This window comes from Gymnodraco acuticeps, unplaced genomic scaffold, assembly GCF_902827175.1.
Source record: "Gymnodraco acuticeps unplaced genomic scaffold, fGymAcu1.1, whole genome shotgun sequence".
NCBI classification, from domain to species: domain Eukaryota; kingdom Metazoa; phylum Chordata; class Actinopteri; order Perciformes; family Bathydraconidae; genus Gymnodraco; species Gymnodraco acuticeps.
Window position 1 is genome coordinate 2,141,629 of NW_022990042.1, and position 19,759 is coordinate 2,161,387.

The following is a 19,759-nucleotide window of genomic DNA, read 5'->3' on the forward strand; positions in this document are numbered from 1 at the left end:
TCTGTCCAAATGTTACAGCTGACAGTTATTCTTTAATAAATAAATATGCTTATAGTCCAACTGTACAGACAAAAACAGAAACAGACAAGACAGCATTCAACTTAAGGATTTTAATTCTTAAAAAAGCACTGGTATTTTCATGTCAAGCAAACAATGGAACCACTTAATATTAGTTTTGTTCCATATCACAAAATGTGTTATGAAAAGAATAATTAAATCACACAAATTATACATTTTCTTTTTTTTGGAATAAATTAATCAGCATAACAAAAGAAAAAAAACATGCTTGTACTTAGGTGTTGCACAGGAAATATTGAAGGTCCAATGCTCAAAATTGAAGACACCTGAGAATATAAATATCAAAACAGCTTGTTTCAGCAATTATTTAGTTCCACAGTTCCCCCTTAACTAAAGCTTTGATAAGAGGATTATTAAAAAATTACATTTATGTAAAAATTAGGCATCAATTTAAAAAAACATCCATTTCTGTACAATGTGCATATCTGAATTAGTGTGGTGACGAGGAATTTGTCGTTATACGCAAAAATTCAACTCAAACGTTCATCTGTCATCAAGCCACATTCAGCGATATGAACATATAGATTTGGACCGCGCTCTTTTAATTAAATTCTGCATTGAAGTCAACATGTATCTTTCTTTACTTACTAAACACCCCTTTAAGAGTTTTTTCCCTAGACAACCAGGGGCTGGATTTATCCCAGAGATTCATTTTTGCTACTGTCCATTAACAACAGAAATTGAGGCAGGAAAAAGGAAATTCTGCTGCACAGGTAGTAGTGATGTTGCATATAAAGACATAAGTACGGTGGCCAACAGGTGCAAATGCTGCATTAGGATAAACGTGCCTCATTTTCAAATATAACACTAATATGCCAAAACATATGCAAAGGAAGAAAAACATCTTCTCCTACATAAAACATGGGCAGGGTTCACTTGCTGCAAGAAGCTCAAAACACAAAGAAAGCAGGGACACAAAAAAGTGCTTGATGACGTTCGGCGATATTTCAAGTTGCCAACCGTCACACTCGCTGAGTTAGTCAAATTTGAAAATATTTTGTAAGCATGCTAGCTAGCTTGCAGCGGATCTGCAATCATATCGGAAGGAATCATGTGATCACATTGTTAAAATAGGCCAATAAAACTTGAATTTAAAAAGGTACGTTTCCAGTGACTTTTGGCCAACTGCATAATGCGTGACCGACAACAAGAGCTGTGGTCCCACCTGTGTGCATCACTATTTAGTGTTCCCATTTCTGTTATGTTTTAACTTCTTGCAGCATTTTGTTTCAAGCACTTTTAGTAAATATTTTCTAAATGCTGCACGTGCTGTCAAGTTTTTGAAGGGGTTTCTTCATTTGCATGTGTTTTGGCACTTTTGTGTTTTTAAGTTTGCATCGTTTTAGGAACTGTTGGCCACCATAGGTAAGGACATAGGGTACATAGCAGACCATCTAGCTGATTAAACTTCTGAAATCCAAGGCTTTAAAAGGAATTTCTGAAAGACAGGATGGATGGATTTTGTAAAGAAAAAGAGTATCTGTGAGGTATGTATGTGGTATATAGCTTTGTGAGAAGACGCTCCCATCTGTGAGGGGTGATGGAAGCTCATATTTCCATTTTGAAGGCTTTAAAAAACGAGTATATGGTGTGTTCCTTTGTTAAAACAGTCCGTATGTTCGTGGTTACTGCCAGCAGCAACCAAAAACTATCAACAGATCAAACCTCTGGAGGAGGAATGTGTACGAAATGTTCCCATGAGATCAACAGTGAGATGGTTTGACGTGTGAACGCGGAAGACAGATCAGGAAGCACAAATGAAGGGTGTGAGATATAGAAAAAAAAAAAATCCACAACAAGAGATGGCCACGATGACTAAAGCAAACATTACAAAAGAACGAAAAACTAAATAGAAACCACTTCTTGCATCACGTTTTTTTTCTAAAGACCTGGACAAAAAGGCAGTTTTACAAACCATTGGTTATCAACACATGAGCATGGTCCCACAGTGCTTGCTTGTAGAAGCATAGCAACAGTGCAAGCCATGACACAATTCAGCCCAAATACACCTGTAAGAAAAAAGTGCCATATTGCATAACGAGTATCTGTGATGAGGGCATACATATACCTGTACAATGATTCGACTGTAAACATGGTGCAAAGTAGTTATGACATAGTTTAAGGCTTTAAGTGTTGTTCACTGAGATCAAAAGGAATATGTCCATGAGCTGGACAGACAGTGTGAAAACAAAAAGAAAAGCTTCACCCTCTTTACTCAGACCTGGATATTGTGTGTACTCTGATAGATTTGATTATTTGATGGCTTGCTCATGAATGTTATTATTCCTGAAACACAAGGATTGTTGACTTCCTTTTTTGGCATATAGGAATATTTAGGTGCTGGTTCACTTAAATTCACTGAACATTTTTTTTATTTTTTTTTTTTATCACAGTGGACATTTTGACTTGTGAAAAACAGGTGTAACGAATAACATTGTGGAATGGCTGCATCCCGTTAACAGAGGTTGGCTGGTTCAAAGACACACCAATATGGAATAGAGCCACCATTTGCTTATACTGAGCTACTTCTACCAAGAAGGTTTTCAAATCAGTTTTTCTGTCAGCGGGAATAAGGACAAACTAGTAGGCGAGTTTCATTGAACGTGGTGGAAGGGTGTAGCTAGAATAGGCCAAAAACCCATTACATGTTTTGGGGGCTGATCCAAAAGTTATGTTTTAGAATCATTAACAATTTGAGATTGAGAAACGCTCGTTTCCACCGTACACCGTAAAGCTTAACACAACGAATTCAACAAGAAAAGTGTCAGACTCAACTAATGGTACCCCCAAGAAGCATGTGAATGCACCATTGGCCTTGGCAGAGGTCACCCCGACTGCCATTCTTGATTATATTGGTTGCACCTGTGCTTTTATTTGTTTTGACAAGTCAAAATGAGTGTAAATCAATAAAGGCCAAATGGTATAGTGTGGTGCTGGAGTGAGTCCAACTCCCGGAAATGAATTAGCATATTACCAATTGGTCTTCTCTCGTCTCGAAGCCAATGTTTTTTTGAAGCTGTTTTTAGTTAGATGCCTGAAATAAATTCTATGGTTATCACAAACTTAAAATATGTCAGTAAATACCCCACTGGTGAATGTCCAAAGCTTTTTTGTGTCATGTAAACAGCAGTTGCTAACAAGTGGCTTAATGAGACTACTCAATGTCATCACGCTGAACATTAGCCGCCCTAGCTTAGCAGCGGTGATGCATTGTCATGTATTGGCTTAACGTTAGCTTTTTACTTCTGGCGATTACATTTACGTGTAATATGTGGATATAATCCTGCTGAACCAAATGTGTAAGTATCATAAACATGTGTTGGCCAGAGATCTCATTTTCTGCAATATTTTGAAAACCAATAGGAAAATCCCATTGCTTTTTCACTTCCGGGTTGGCCTACAAAAATACATCTCTGCACCACTCAATAGTTGTGACCTGGCACACCTGAACCTGAATGTGTTCTGGCTCCACACCCCTGACACTTTTATGTCATTCTGATATCGATGCATACACACTTTTTCTTAGTTCTGCCGCTAACAAAAATGTAAATAAAAAACACATACACACCAACACTCACAGGCAATGCCATCCTATCAAGAGTATACCGTTACCCCTAATATAAGGACTACAATTCTTCACATGTATTAATTCTGCTGCTAGTAGCATTACCATTTATCTACATTAAAAGCTTAAAGCTTATAGACATTTGCATCAGTATAGGACATAATACTACAGTGTATTACGTGTCAGCATTTCATTTGTGATAACTGATCTAGAGTCAAGGATGGTGTGCAAACCGCTCCTCTAGTGAAGTTTAATCCACGATCTGGGAAAAATCAATATTTGATCTATAGTTAAATTGGATATAAAGAAGGCATTACAGAATGGCCTCAATGACGGTTACCGATGCAAGAAAAATTAAGGAATGTGTCACCACTAACACTTTTATATGGAATCAGCTAAGCTAAAAATAAAAAGCGTTTAGTCAATGCCTCGCTACCTAACATCACAATCTTGTGCTACTCATGGTAAATAAATGGTACTGAAAGCACAACAACAATCTAGAAATTAACCACAAGTAAAACAGGAGTTTTGGCAGATTTTTTTGAGAAAATGTGAAAAATCCCTGCATTTGTGTACGTGTTATTGATAGGGTTGGGTTTATTTTCTCGATTTTAAATCTGCTTAATGTTCCCGTTCTCATCGAATCCTGAGTTAGGAAAAGAAACAAACAATATGTTTCTTTTCATAATCTCTGCCTTAAACATGTTATGAAGGACAAATTATTTAGTGATGGTTTTTGGTTAAAAAGCAGAAAAGCGGTGCCATTTTAAATGTTTTTTTAATTAGCTTTCTGAGAAATTAAAGCCTAATTAATTATACTAGGCAATGTGAGCAGGACTGCATTATGGCTTCTTTTTTTTAAAGATGTTTTGCATCAATGTGATGAAGTTCTTTGATCTGCCCTGTAATACTTTTGAGTAGAATAGCCCAAAACATCCCCATCTGGTCTTTTAACGCTAAAAATATGTCATTCAATTTCACGATACATGCCATGAAAAAGCATGTTCCCTTGCATGTTGTTTTATGTTCATGCAGAGATTAGAGGTCATTGCATCGTGACTGTCTTTAGTGAAGCCGTTTTGAAAGCTAGCCCAAAATGTAAACAAACTTTCAGGAGACGATAAGTGGAATCAAAAAGCACATTTCTTACAAAAACCCATTTCTTAAAGATTTTGAGCGTTTCTCTGTACCCAACCCTAGTTACATTAGGGGATAGTGGTCACATGACTCGTTTGTAGACAGAGGGATGAAGCTGCTCCCCCTCACTTTCAAGTTCTGTGTATGTGTGTATGTTTTTGAGTACAACACAAAAATGCTTAACCCTAACCAGTGGACTGATTGTAGCTGGTTAACTTGAAACCGCCCGACCTTCTGTGCTCCTGTAGAACGCCCCCCCACAACCCAAACCACCCTAATGGTACGCGGCCGGGTTGGGAGAGGGGGATGCGCCCTTGTTGCGTCCCAACATGGAGGGCTGGAAGTAAGGGTGGCGGCGGGCGTGCTTGATCAGGTGGTCGCTGCGCATGAAGCGCTTATCGCAGAGGGGGCACAGGAAGCGCTTCTCCCCGGTGTGGGTGCGGGTGTGGCGGGCGAGCTCGTCAGAGCGGGCAAACTTCTTCTCGCAGTCGGGCCAGGTGCAGGGGAAGGGCCGCTCACCTGCAGCAAGGAGAGAGAGGACCATTTAACACCATACACCATTTACCATATCTGTCAAGCTGCGTTCACATGATACGCGGTAAAACAACTCTGCCACCGTGGACCGCTCTTAATTGTCACCAAACTTTGAGCTTGTTTACCGCATGACCTTTTGCAGTGCAACCAATCAGATGATCACTGAATTAAGTGACGCAACTTAGCAGGGGACGTAACCATAGAAACAAATCTTTTCACCGCAAGGCTCTGAATGCAGCTTAGGTCTACAGCATGCAGTTTTTTGATGATTAAAATATGTTACCAACACAAGACTATATATCGATTAACTTTGTTATCTATAAAATGTCGATCAATGCTAACCCTACGCCCAAATTGACCGCCTCAAATGTCTTGTTTTGTCAACAACTCAAAAGATATTTAGTATACTGTCAAAGAGTAGTATAGAAACGAGCAAATGTTGTTGTTTCAAAAGCTGAATTTAGAGAAATTGTTTATCACTCAAATAGATTTGATCAATGTCTGTGGTATTTGACTATTGTTTTTTTTGTTAACCACTCATCAGTTAATCGTTGCAACTCCAAGCCCAACTCACCAGTTCTGCATTGCATTGGTTAAATAGCAAATATGTCTTTTTTTCTATTATTGTTTAATTTGCACATGGTACCCGATGAATTGTCAATCAAATGTCTTAAAGTTAGTGAAAATGCACTTTGATGTCTTGAAAAATCTGACTGAAAAAAACACAGAATACAAATAAAGGATGTTTGGTATTTTGCTAAAGGTAACAGATGTTCGGCCCCTTTTTGTTATTTCAACATACCTTAAAAAAAGGGCATTTTGACAAATTGATCTTATGCAGTGTGCAAGCAGTTGACAGTACAAAGAAAATAGAATAGGTTTGCATAGATTTTTCATCAATCCATAAATTAACAAATAGAATATTGGTAGAAAATGAAGTAGTTACTGAGCTACTGCTGTACTTATTTTCTATATCTCTGAATTGATTGTTCGGTGCATAACATAGTGAACAATGTTGATCCCAGTTTCTAAAAGTCTTGTGTGGTTGGTTCTAATCCCAAAGATATTCACTGTAACATGATATAAACCAGAGAAAGATCTCAACATAGTTAAATATGTGACAAAACATATCTGGGCTTTTAGATGGTCCAGATTAGTGTTCCTAAGCTACTACTAGCCTTAATCTCCTGCAGGCAACATTAGCAACACCGGGATAAACGAGTGGGATGCTCGGAGCCATTTTCAAGATCACAAAGCCTGGCCACGTTGTTGTTGCAGAACTCTTTGTGGGCGTTCCCACCGCAGTTTCTTTCAGCCGTTTCCTGTGCTTAATCCGTGTGCGCCTGCTCAGTGACCCTGAACACACCGATTCCCCTCATTTTGTGAAAAATCACAGGCACGTTAATAACTCTGCATTAGGGATCAGATTTCATTCTGGCTGCTGGATATATTTCCAACTAAACCTAGCTTTGTATATCATGTTAATACACCGCGAGAAATGACCAAATGCATTGCAAAGAGAGGCGCAACTACACATACAGTGTTCTCCCTCACCAGAAATAAATAATAATGTGTTTAATCAGGCACATCCATTATCGGGAGGCTCATCCATTATCGGGAGGCTTATCCATTATCGGTCGCACCCCTTGCAGCTTTTCTAAGAATGCTTTATCAACAACTTCTCCGAGAGTAAAATCAATTTTAGTAATCAGCAGACGTGAGGAAGAGAAGGTGATGCAAACAGTAACAACTTAGCAGCCCAAACACCATAACTTGCTGCTGCCATCAACAGGAGAGTCCATGTCCGACTATGAACTCTCTACACTCGACGTTAAGGTTTCGTCTTACGTTCATTTCATATGCAAATGCAGTCGGGAGGAAGACTTTCGTCACCGGTTTTAACGTCCAGCCCAGTTCTTTTGTTAGTTTACTTCTTTGTCAGTCTCTGAGGGGAGTTTTCTGTCTTTCCCTCTTTGTTTGGCCACGTTATTGTACCAAGTCAGGGAAAACATTTACCACCGCAGAGCTACTATTAGCTAATCCGATAAGGGGCACTTCCCCTGGTTAAAACACTATGGGAGTACATGTCACCGCCAAAGCAGAAGTTATGGACACACTTTATTTCCAGCTGTACACAACATGAAGTGCTGATACTACAAACTGTTGTTGTCCTCTTACCTGTGTGTGTCCGGATGTGTGCCTTCAGGTGGGAGGATTTACCGTAAACTCTGTCGCATCCTTCAAAAGTGCACTGGTGTCGCTTCACTGGGGACCGCGGGGCCCCCACGCCTACTCCCCCCCTCAGCTGCTGTCCGGGCACCGGGGTGGCGGAGGGGGTCATGGTAGGGGTGGTCGGGTCCGACAACGTGGTGTAGCCGCTCTCCCCTCCACACGAGGAGTTGCTGCTCTCAGAGTAGGCCGACATGGGGCGGAACTTGACGTGCAGGTCGGTGAGGATCCCGGCCACCGCCATCATGTTGGCCCCCTCCAGCCTCAGAGTCTCCCGCACTTCCCTGTCCTCGTTCGAAACGTCGGGCTCCCCGGGGAGCAGGCCCACGGTGGTCGGCTGGCTGGCGGGGGCGACCGGGGTGGGTCTGTGCAAGACAGGACCGCTGGATATCGATACCAGACACTCGGCAGCGAAATAATCAGACGAAGCAGTCAACGACATTGTTATCTGCCTCGTTTTGTTGGCTTTATCTAGAAAAAAGTAACGAAACGAATCCGCCAGGAGGGGCTAACGGTAGTCTGAGCCTGACCTCGTTTTCATCAAACTCGACGAACCAACCGTTTCCAGCCGAGCCCTGTAACTGCCATACAGTGTGTCAGTGGTCTGAAAATGGCTTATTTAACTAAAGAAGAGGCACAATTGAGAATAATAATGTGCTAAAACCTTGCCAATAATTCAAGCCAAACACTCGTGCCCCTCACCGTTGACGGTTCATTGTGTCTGAGCCTCCGAGAAGCCGGTCAAACCTACGCCCCCTAGATGCGTTTAGGGCCTATCGGATAAATGGGTTCTGGGGGTGTTCTAGGTTAACAATCTCTAAAAATGCCGCCCTTTTTGTTTTATTTTGTCACTTTAACTACTTCAGTATCGTATCTATAATTGAAACACAGTATTTATACATAAACTCCATATATCAAATCAGAAAGGACAATATTTAATACAAACTATGAATATAGCATCTAGGTATGTTATGTTTTATAAATAACCACAAAGTCCCAAGCATAATGCTTTTAAATGACCATAATAGTGCATAATTTACATACTGAACGTAATAAAATGCGCTATTTCTATGATTTCAGGACTCTAAAAGTTGGGGTGAAACCGGGTTAACGGTATTTTTTAAGAGACATTTCTTATTTACCATTTTTTGCTACGTTATGAACGCATTGTCTACCAGCGGCACGCAGTAACTGACGTCGCAGCACGGGCGTGGACCTCGGCGGCGGGTGCATCGTGGAAAGTAGGTGGCAGGCAGTTTGGGTAATGATGGGGGAAGGAGATGGGGATGAAAGGCGCGATGGGTAATTTAGTTGGAGCCCACCCGAAAGGCTGAAGAGCAGGACTGAGTAGTGCAGGGCTTCTTTTTTTTTTACACCTTCCAGGCACATTTAGTTACATGAAGGACTCTCTGTATACACTTTTCCAACAGTTTTTATCCATAAAACCCAGACACTAGATGTCCCTCTTCCCTGACGCTCACCTCAGCTGTGTGTAGAGAGAAGTTTATGAATCAGCTTTAATAGATTAGAGTCCACACTGGTTGTGTGGTTTATTGATTATGGTCATAATGACAATGTGTATGTGTTTAACTGTGTTTCCTGAACTATTAATCTAATTTACAATAGCAATAACACTTTGGTCATTATTATAACTCCAGGTTGAGCTCTGTCATGCTTTACTATTGTACTATAATTAGGATATATACCTGCAGACAAATATGTTTTACATTGTATATTATGATGCCATCTTTCAAACTGAACAATGCAATACATTGAATTTGATCTCACTGTATGTCATTCCATGTTTTTTTGGGGGGGGTTCTTTCTGAGGTCCACCCAAGTGATTGGCTCGGAGTGTGTTTGTAGCTCCAGTTGGGAAGGTGTTTCCTGATTGGTCGCTGTGAGCACCATGGGTCACTGTGGAAGCACACTACAAGCCTGGTCATTCAGTGGTGGGAACAGTGCTTGGTTTTCATCCCACTTACATGTGGAGGAGGCTTGGAGGAAGCCAAACCTGAAGTTACTACAGGGGTTGCTATGGCTATGTTCTTGTTACCACTCAGTTGTCTGCATCTTCTTTTTCTGCTGCTACACAGTGAGTTGTGTCTTTTGTTGTGTGATATATTCCTTCATGGTTTGCAATTGAATTTTCCATTAAAGGCAGAGTTGACTTGACTAGGAGTCGAGATAACCTGAGGGTTAAATATAGAGGTTTGGTGAGTTTTCTATACGAAAAGTTGTTGTTTTTTGTCATTATGTTTATGGTTTTTTGACCTGATTTTCCATGCAGTAGGTGATTGCTTTCGGACGGAACCAAGTCTCTGTGATTCAAGTTGTGCTGGTGAGAAACCAGTTTGTTGCTTATGTCATACAATGTATGCTCACTGAAAAATACTTAAATGATAAGATTTGACATAAACATTTTCATACCACAAGATTTGCCTCAATTAAAACACTCACATTCTTTAAATCTTATTATTTCATGTCTTTAGGGTCTCCTACCCCCGACTTGTCCTATCAGAGAGGGGTCAGGTATACTTACAGGTATAGCACGACAATTACTACAACCCTTCATGGCTCCAGTGCTGGAAGGAATGGACTGGCTTTGGACTGTGTGGTTGATATCGACGTGGTTTCCAAGTGTCACCTAATGATGCAGGTCAGCTTTCATAGAAGTGTTAGTGGGAATAAAAAAGAAATGCAAAAACTCATTCATTTGTGCACTTGCAGATCAGGAATCCACAGATAAAGCGACTTTCCCCTCAGAAGGAACACTCTGTGCAACGCTTAAAGAGCTTGAGGTAAAACTTTATGTGTTTTTATAAGTAAATGCGCTCTATTTTGCATGTCTGTCCTCATTGTGCAGCATTCAAAGTCCAGATCGTTTTGGAATGCCACAACTGTTTTTCCTATGAATGTGATACTCTGTTCCGATGCTTCACTTGTCTGTGTTTTGGGGTCCCCGGGGGGCTCATCTGCTGTTTTTGTTTCTCAGAGATTCGCTGGAGAGAACGCGCCTCAAGTTCTCCCTCCATGGGGGAAAGGTCACGGCCCTCTGTCTCCAGGAGGGGGAGCAGGTGTGGGCCCTCAACATTAAAAGGGCTCTACTGAGTATGCTCCAGACCTCCCGCATGGCCTCCAAACAGGAATTAGTAAAAGAGGTGAGGGTTAATGAGGGCTCTGTTCTGTGTATGCAGCAGCTCCTCTGTCTTTATGGACATTTCAAAATAACTACTTCTAGTTCGAAAACATCCCCTCTACTCCTGCAACAAACAAGAACCGTCATTAACACCACCTTGCCATAATGTAGTGCACTCACATGGTAATTATCTGACTTTTCTCTAATCCCTCTTCCCAGACTGATGTGTATGGGACGTGCAGCAGCAAGTATGAGAGGAGAGGAGCTGTACTGCTGAAGAGCAGGGATCTAAAACAGTGCCAACAGGCCAGACTGGCACACTTCTGGCCCCATTCAGTAGCTTTAACTGAAGATACTGTGAGTTTACCACTCTTCTTTTTTTATAAAGACACTGTTGAAACTGAGGCATTTTAAAGGGGCCCAATTATGCTAATTTACATATTCTGTACATTAATGTAAAGCATAATGCCTCTGATGTGGCTAAGGGTCAGTGTCAGTGGGGGTCCATGTGCCTTGTTAATGTTGATAGGGGCAGTCAGGACGTTAAGGGCCGAGCCCAGACCACATTGGCAATTTTTTTTGCAAACAAAAACAAGCTCTGATTCTATTTTAAAGGATTTTATTGCACTCCATCCTTGCTAGTACTTACAAAACCCTAGCTTTGGCCCATTATACTTGTTGATTCCTTTTTCTTATCTTTGGTATCTGAGTTCAAGGAACGTGGAAGTTGAAAGAGAGTGATGACGCTGCTTCACACTTTTCTGCACAACCCTAACCCTGAGCCCTCTGTCATCAAAATAACATCAGTAATGTGGTTCAACTGTTGCATTACAGTTCTTCTTTCATGATGCAAGCTTTGTTTTCTTTCTTTGCTAGTCAGTGCAATCAGAATTGAACTGTATTCAGAAGCATGGATCTACAGTGATGGAAGAGGTCAACTGCACTGAAGTTGTTTCTATGGCAACATGGTCCGGGACTGCAGGGTTGGTTAAGACAAAAACAGTGTCGACCCTGCTGCTGCTCAGAGCCCAGCCAGGGACCCCATCAGGAGCAGGTCAGGAGGAGTGCTTACAACTTAGCAACTGTTTTATCGACAAGTATCCTGATGCCTATTCTCCTCAATGCAGATTCCGTAGGTCTTGGTGTTCTGACTGATCTGCAGTTTGAGGACGAGGGGGCTGCAAGGCAAGGAAAAGCCAGAGCGTCAACACCTCAGCAAGCCAGCCAAACTGTTCGGATGTTATGTAGCCTCACCTCAGACCCACAACTGGTAGGACTCAACAAATTCAATTTTCCTTTGAACTGTATTCAAGAAATGATTATTTTATGTTTTAGTTTGCATAATTACACTTACAGCGGTCCTTTTCAACTGATGATAGAAACCACTTGTAGAGTACGTCCTACCCTAATCTCTATAAACATAATTTGCATGAAGAATCTGTAATCAACAGGACAAGGCTTTGGCATCGGGAGCTTTCTGGTTTCCGTTTGTAGTCCTTGTACTATTGACCAATCATGTTTGCGCATGCTTGGTTGAATGCAGGTAAACAGTCCGTGTAGAGAGCAAAATAGGCAGAAAGTATTGGCTGAAAAGCAATTTAGGAAACCCATCCGTTATCGTCTGACGATGATTATGTTTTTGACTACATTAACATTAGCTAATAAACTGGCTACTTTTGAAACAAAATGGTCATAGACGTCGTTGTCTCGCTACTCCAACTCCATTCCGGCCTCTCAAAAGGCTAAAGGACTGTAAACAATGAGTGTCACAAGAAAGAGGGTTCTGCAGGGTTCCGTCACCTGATCCCATTGGTCCTAAAAATCTGTTTTCCAATTGACTTACATTGATTTAGAGACCTCTATAAATAATTGGATAACATTTTTTATTTTTATTTGATTGATTCGGACTGATGAAGTTTGAAAGTCTAGATTATGTGCACAGTTAAATTGTTTATCACCATTTAAGTTAGCGTAGTTCTAAACCATAATTTTAGAATGCTTGCTCCATGGGCTCATTGATGCGGAATTCTGGGTGTTTTTACTTTCAGATGTCCAACCAGAACTTTGATTGAAATGAGCAGGGCTCTACCTCAAATGCTGTATCCAGTTCTCTTTACACATATCAATGCGTCAGAACAAGATGCCAATGGGTTACAAGATTGCCCGTACCCTCCCAGAATGTTGGCTAGCCTAAGTAAGAGGATTGACTTCCCCCAATACTTTACTGTGAATCATTTAAATGATTCCCATACACAGGAGGTCAGTCAAACATAATCTGGCAGCCCTCATCATAATTTGTTTACATGGGATGTGTTTAAAAATAGCTGTCAGACCGAGAGCCTGATATAAAAGCTGTGTGGGATAAAAAGTGCATTCTGTAGGAAGCCATTGATTCTGGTTGAGCAGGAATAGTTTTGAAAAAATGGAGAGTAGATTTAATTGATTTTAGGATATCAAAAATCTAAGTCTATATGTGTTTGGTGTTTGCTCTCAGCTATCGCAAGAGTTCCTTGAACTGGCTTTCCAGCTAAGAGATCTGACACTTGCTCAATTGAAGACACTTTGGCAAGAAGCGTCTTTCAAGTGCCTCAACGACTGGTCAGTATTTCCTTTGTGTTATATAATAACATACAGTATGTTATGTTGAGTCATTCAGTTATGAATCAATGTCTATACATGGGAGTTTAACTTGGACATTTCCACACTTGTTATAGAGAAAAACATTTATTGTGTTACCAGTACATTTGATTTAAGCTGAAGGGACTTTTGTATATCGGTTACCATTAGAAAATACACAGCCTCTGGCAAAATATGTTAACAAAAGACAGTGTGTGGGATAGTAACTAACTCAATCGGAGACTACTGTGATACGGATGACTTACAGAAAACCTTCTTAGTGATGCAGAATATAGCAAACTGACATTTTGACTTAAGATACAAAATCTTGTTTCAAGACTAACTTCATAATCATAAAATATCAGCTATGGATTACTCTGCATATATTCCAGTTTAAATTGAGACTAAACCTTTCTTTGGTCTAAGGTCAATGGTTCAGCCACCACAAAGGCCACTAGAGATCATGTGATGGGATCACACCAGCCGAAATGCCAAATCGGGCCATAGGTGTAACGTTTGGGGGGGGGGTACTTCCTATCCCTGAATTCTGGGTTCCCCTTGCCCAACAAATCTTTTAAACTCAACTACACAGCTGTAGGTTTTGTGATTGGCATGGTTGTGAAAACGAAAAACAATAGGCCTACCAGTGCCCCTGTTACAGCTTAGCCAGTTTTGCGGTTTGTAAAACCGATTGCTTGCCAGTAATGTAATTTTCTACTAAAGTCATGAGTCAGTGGTCAATGACGGAATAAAACAGTAAATAGTCAAAGACCAAACACAAGATCCCCCAAAGCACATGTGTGATTATTGAAAAAGCAACAGTCCCATTTCGGTAAAGTCCGGCTGACCTGTTTTTTGTGATTTCTTGTTCATGGTATGACTAACTGACACAGCTAAATGAGATGAAGGCAACATTAACAAATATAGTACAACAGTGAAGATTAATACCTACCCTCCTGTCTGTATATGAAGCTACAAGCTAGCCGTCGGTTAGCCTAGCTGCTAGCATAAACACTGGAAACAGCAGTCATTTCTTTAATACCACATTATGATACAGCAGAGGTTGATACTGATGCTCATTAACTGGTTGGACAGGCAGCCTCTGTTGGATGCATTACCAGCCTGTGGATCTGAACACTGCGTCGTACTGCTGACCGACCTGATGAGGAGCAAAGAGCTGGAGGAGGAGCAGGCATACGCTTTTGTAACCACCATGGCCCTCATCCCTCATCCATCGCCACAGATCATCGAGTCCATCAATGTAGGAACCTCTATGTGACATTAATGAAGAACTAAATATCTCATCAATTAAATGAAATAATTTCTGTATTGAGGCTTGTCTTCTATCTGTGTTAGGCCTTACTGCAGGTCCAAGAGCTGCGTTCAAAGGCACTGCTTGCTGGATCCTCTCTTGTGTATCAACTGTGCCAAAAGTCTCAAGCCTCCTGTAGTGAACTTCCTCAGGTGCAGTCCTTCATACAGACGCTTGAGGAAACCCTGAAGGAGGGCTGCGAGGAAGAACAACCCACTCAAGCTAAGGTGCTTTCATACAGACACGCACACTAGCTGCATTAGCATATATTCACCTGACTAAACCTGTTGATTTGAACAATTGTACATGAACAATGGCTAATATAAATGTATGTTTTCACCCCAACAGTTTTATTATGCACTGAAATCTGTGGGAAACATTGGTCTGTCTGCTCCAACCTTTATTCCATTGCTAAAATGCTACATGCTAAGCCCCTCAACTGCACTTGAGCTGAGACTAGCTGCCATCCAAGCCTTCAGACGCTTTCCCTGCTCAGCTGATGTGAGTTGATTACATTATCTTTACAGCTTTGTTGCCTTTTTATGACAGAGGACAGTTAAAGATTGGGTAGAAGAAAACATTTGGTGTGAGGAAAATGACTCAATGCCAGAATTGAATACATTACATTACATTACATTACATTACATTGCATTTAGCTGACGCTTTTATCCAAAGCGACTTACAATAAGTACATTCGACCAGGAAGACACAACCTTGAAGAAAACAGAATCATATAAGTACATCAGGTTTCATAGAGCCAAACATTTCAAGTGCTACTCAACTGGCTTTAGGTAAGCCAGTCCTTTATTAGTATAAAAGTGCTTCGTTAATAGTTCTATCGCTCGAAGTGGAGTCGAAAGAGATGAGTTTTCAGTTTGCGCCGGAAGATATGCAAGCTATCTGCCGTCCTGATGTCAATGGGGAGCTCATTCCACCATCTTGGAGCCAGGACAGCAAACCCACGTGTTTTCGCCGATGGGAACTTGGGTCCCCCTCGCAGCGAGGGCGCAACGAGTCGTTTGGCTGATGCAAAGCATAGTGCACGCGCTGGGGTGTACGGTTTAACCATGTCCTGGATGTAGGAAGGGCCAGATCCATTCGCAGCATGGTATGCAAGTACCAGTGTCTTGAAGTGGATTCTAGCAGTTACCGGAAGCCAGTGAAGGGAGCGGAGGAGCGGAGTGGTGTGGGAGAATTTAGGAAGGTTGAAGACCAGACGAGCCGCTGCATTCTGGATGAGCTGCAGAGGTCGGATGGCACATGCAGGTAGACCAGCCAGGAGGGAGTTGCAGTAGTCTAGGCGTGAGATGACGAGAGCCTGGACCAGAACCTGAGTCGCTTTCTGAGTCAGCTGGGGACGCATCTTCCTGATGTTGTAAAGTGTGTATCTGCAGCAACGGGTTGTAGCAGCGATGTTTGCAGTGAAGGACAGGTTGTTATCTAGGGTCACACCCAGATTCCTTGCAGTCTGAGTCGGGGAAACAACTGAGGTGCCGATGTTGATTGTTAGGTCAAGAGTGGGACAATCTTTTCCCGGGAGGAAGAACAGCTCAGTCTTGTCAAGGTTGAGCTTGAGGTGGTGAGCAGACATCCACTGAGAGATGTCAGCTAGACAAGCAGAGATGCGTGCAACGACCTGGGTCTCTGAGCGGGGAAAGGACAGAATTAATTGGGTGTCATCAGCGTAGCAGTGGTAAGAAAAACCATGCGGGCTAATGACTGATCCAAGTTATCCAAGAATACAAGTTTAGTGTACCTGTTAGGCTAACACAGTGCTCCTGATGTGAGTTGATTCTAATTAATACCTACATTTTTACTGAAATCATTCACTTACATTTGTGAAAATAGGTAACTTTATGATAACTGTCCTTTTTCAATAGAAGGTTCATTTACTCGTATTTCAAATATAATATCTCTTCATATCAAAGAGGCTAACTGTCTAATTGATTCATGATGAGTAGAGGTGGAGGTGAAGAGGTGCTGAGCCGTCTAACATGAGTGAGTGACAGCAGTTTCCTTCCTTCAGAGGTCTGTGCTGTTGCAGCTGTACCGTTCCTCCCAGGAGGATCCCGAGGTCAGAATCGCTGCATACCAGCAGCTCATGCACTGCCCCGACCAGGACGTGTTTGAAGTGGTCAAGACCACGCTGAGGAACGAGACCTCCAGCCAAGGTCTGATTCAAACCTTTGTGGTTGGTAGATAGATGTGTTTCCTCCTGAAAAAGGTTTAGCAATTAAAATATTAATAAACAATGTCAGCTTTCATTGTCAAACAGATGAAGTATTCATTATAGATTAGAAGCCACTTTATTTTCTGTATGTTTTTAGTTGATCTTGCTAACAAGACTTCATTTTTTTTTAAACATAGATGATGATTTGTTCTAATAATTACCGAACATTGTCTGCTGGCATGTTTCCCCAAATTACTAAGAATGTGTATATAAAATGAATCTTGTTTACTTTAATTCCAACTCTATTCTGTCTAGACATCAGTATGACTTAAAGTCCACTAGGGTACATGGCTTTGCTTTCTCTGACAGATTAAATCTCACTATAACTTGATCAAAAACTATTTATTTGTTGTAAAATGTTGTGTAGGTGAATAACAACTTTTACAGTGTTAACTGCAGAAGTATGTTTTCTCAACACAGCAATCGTATGGCTAGGATATTATTTGTGTAATACATAACATTGTTAAAAAGGTTGCATTGCCATTAAAGCAAAGCCCAATTACAGTATGGTGTACCCCAGGGGTCTATTCCTGTGTTTCTTTAATTCCTCATTTATATAAATGAATGACCCAATGTATCCAAATGACTTACTCCAATAATTTTAAGTAGTAATTTATGAAGCTAACTCTGGTTTATCTACTTATGCAAAGTGGTTAAATGCAAACAAAATTGAACTTCAGAATTAGAATTGGCAAGTTTCATTATGCCTCATGTCTAAGCAATTAAAACCCTTTTTTCCTTTTTACAATGAAACATTTATGAGAACAAAAAATCACACATTTCTGAAAAAAGCTTGAACATCTGAGATTATAGCGTCCTATTTGCGAGGAAGTACAAAGAAATGATCTGAGATTTAATTCACAAATTTGCGAGATATCTTTCTGGGTTAAAGTAACAATGAATGGTAAAGGGGCAAAACTAAAAGTGGGATATTCCTTTTTAGAACTTTCTCATCTTGATGGACATTAATAACTGTTTCTCTTCTGCTTCTCCAGTGGGCTCATATGTGTGGAGTCACCTGACTAATGTCCTGAGGAGCGAGGACCCCATGAAGCAGCCCCTAATCGAGTCACTGCCTGATGACATTATCAGCAGAGACTTTGAGGCTGAGTTTTTGAAATACTCTTTTTATTCAGACTACACTATTTCATCAGGTAAAGATGGCGTCCCTTCAGTTTCAAATTCCAGATAAACAATACAAGATCAACTTAATGTTACATGACTAATTCCTTTCAGGCATGGGGATTACAAATGTGGAAACCTCTTTGGTTTTCTCTCCCAAATCGTTTCTACCAAGATCTGCCTCTGCCAACCTGACACTGTATTTACATGGCAGAGCCCACAACCTTCTGGAAGTGAGTTTGATGTCCACTTGAATTCTAAAACTAAATTAAAGTCCTACAAAATGTACTTAAACCCATGTATTTATTTCCCAACTTAGGTGGACCTTCACGTTGAAAACGCTGAACCTCTTTTGAGGAACTTTTTCGGTCAGCAGAACTCAGATAGAGAGTCCCAGGCTCAAAGTCCAAAGTCGCAGTCCAAAGACGCATCAAGAAGAAGAACAGAGGATGGACGTAGTGCAGAAAAAGAACCGTGTTTATCTGACACCAGCAGTTATCTGAGCCAGGCCAGGGCCATGGTGAGGTCACTGTGATTGCTGAAGGCCAGTTATCTCTACTTTATTAAGAGGAGTTAAGGCAGCAGGATTAACACCAAGCCTGGTCAAGAGGGATACACAGACGTGAACATGTGGGGAGGTTTTTGCAGCAGACTTTTGGCCATTTATATTGCATTTTAGATTTAAAACTGATATCTTGAATGTACATTTGTAAAATACTTGAAGTAAATGCCTAAATTAGGGCTGCAGCTCACAACTATTTTTTACTATTGATTCATTTACAGGTTATTTTCTTGATTAATGTTTCATTGACCCATGAGATTAGAAAATAAAAATGACCTAAGTTCCTGAATTTGCATCTAAGTTATTTAGTTACAAGAAATGAAGAACAAGAAAAATGCAAGCATCAATACTCACATTTAAGAAGCCACAATCATCAAATCCTTAGTTGGCGATTAATTCTCTGCCAAACAAATAACTGACTACTTGTTTCAGCTCTCTTGAAACAAAAGTAATTTTAGAGGCTGTTCATAAATGTGTCTTTTCCAGTTGTTTGGGAGGAGGAGATCAGAGGAGAACAGGCCCCGGTGCTGGGTCGGTGTGAAGGTCTTTGGCAATGAGCTCAGCGTGTTCTCATGTGAAGATCTCTACAACCAACTGGACCATCTGTCGCTGAGCGTGGCCGGACTGGCTGTCAAACTGCTCAAGGTATACTCACAGCAGCTACTCTTGAATATGTTTTAATATATTTTTTAAGATATGGCACAAGAGAAAAGGAAAATGTCAGTTTAACAATGACATAAAATGATACATTAAATTAAGATTATGTTTATCTCAATGGATCAAAAGGACAAGAAGGTATCCTTTCTGCATTTTAAATTTGTATGCAAACTATTCAAAGTAAAAAAAAAAAAAATAGAGAAAATCCCAATAGAGAAAAAAACACAACAAAAGAAAGAATAAAAAAAAAACGAAAGTAGAATGGCACCCAGAGAGCCCAGACTTCCACCAAGGCTAATGGTGCGTTTATGTGCTCCTTGGATGGTCCCGTTTTTGAATTTCGAGGTGTGTATTCCGAATTCAGTGTGTGATGAGCTTTAAATTGTAATATTGAAACAACATGGTGTGTAAAAAAATTATTTAGATTTATATCTTATAAGATTTTGTCTCACCGAATATCTTATTTTTAAGTAATAGAGTTTTTTTGCGGAGTTCCAATGAAGAAGATTGTGTGTGCGTGTCTCTAGTAAGGAAGTGAACGCTAGAATATCTCATTGCTTCGAGTTGTAATGTTTGGA

The 19,759-nt window shown here is 40.7% G+C and overlaps 2 protein-coding genes across 2 annotated transcripts in view; one reads left to right on the plus strand and one right to left on the minus strand.

The window, feature by feature from the left end:
* Positions 1–95: 95 nt before the first annotated feature.
* On the minus strand, positions 96–8,047 carry zgc:153115 (uncharacterized protein LOC768186 homolog). Its single transcript, XM_034215356.1, has 2 exons — positions 7,493–8,047; positions 96–5,299 (listed from the first exon to the last, which is right to left on the minus strand). The coding sequence occupies exons 1-2, from the start codon at positions 7,983–7,985 to the stop codon at positions 5,055–5,057; spliced, it is 738 nt and encodes a 245-aa protein (XP_034071247.1). The 5' UTR covers positions 7,986–8,047; the 3' UTR covers positions 96–5,054.
* Positions 8,048–8,236: 189 nt separating this feature from the next.
* LOC117545615 overlaps positions 8,237–19,759 on the plus strand; it is a 106,015-nt gene continuing 94,492 nt past the window's right edge. Inside the window, exons 1-17 of the mRNA XM_034215469.1 lie at positions 8,237–9,638; positions 9,834–9,884; positions 10,036–10,202; positions 10,274–10,344; positions 10,539–10,704; positions 10,902–11,039; positions 11,559–11,736; positions 11,810–11,952; positions 13,177–13,280; positions 14,394–14,559; positions 14,655–14,837; positions 14,959–15,111; positions 16,637–16,781; positions 17,836–17,994; positions 18,077–18,195; positions 18,282–18,482; positions 19,011–19,169. Of these exons, the coding sequence (XP_034071360.1) occupies positions 9,581–9,638; positions 9,834–9,884; positions 10,036–10,202; positions 10,274–10,344; positions 10,539–10,704; positions 10,902–11,039; positions 11,559–11,736; positions 11,810–11,952; positions 13,177–13,280; positions 14,394–14,559; positions 14,655–14,837; positions 14,959–15,111; positions 16,637–16,781; positions 17,836–17,994; positions 18,077–18,195; positions 18,282–18,482; positions 19,011–19,169 (2,361 nt within the window). The 5' untranslated portion in view covers positions 8,237–9,580. The remainder of the gene's footprint in view (positions 9,639–9,833; positions 9,885–10,035; positions 10,203–10,273; positions 10,345–10,538; positions 10,705–10,901; positions 11,040–11,558; positions 11,737–11,809; positions 11,953–13,176; positions 13,281–14,393; positions 14,560–14,654; positions 14,838–14,958; positions 15,112–16,636; positions 16,782–17,835; positions 17,995–18,076; positions 18,196–18,281; positions 18,483–19,010; positions 19,170–19,759) is intronic.

What these genes read in the sequence shown, in the direction of transcription:
- zgc:153115 (XM_034215356.1), bottom strand. Translation starts at nt 7,985, where the DNA reads ATGTCGTTGACTGCTTCGTCTGATTATTTCGCTGCCGAGTGTCTGGTA. An exon ending in ACACATCCGGACACACACAG is followed by an intron (nt 5,300 to 7,492) that starts GTAAGAGGACAA and finishes TCCTTGCTGCAG; the next exon opens with GTGAGCGGCCCTTCCCCTGC.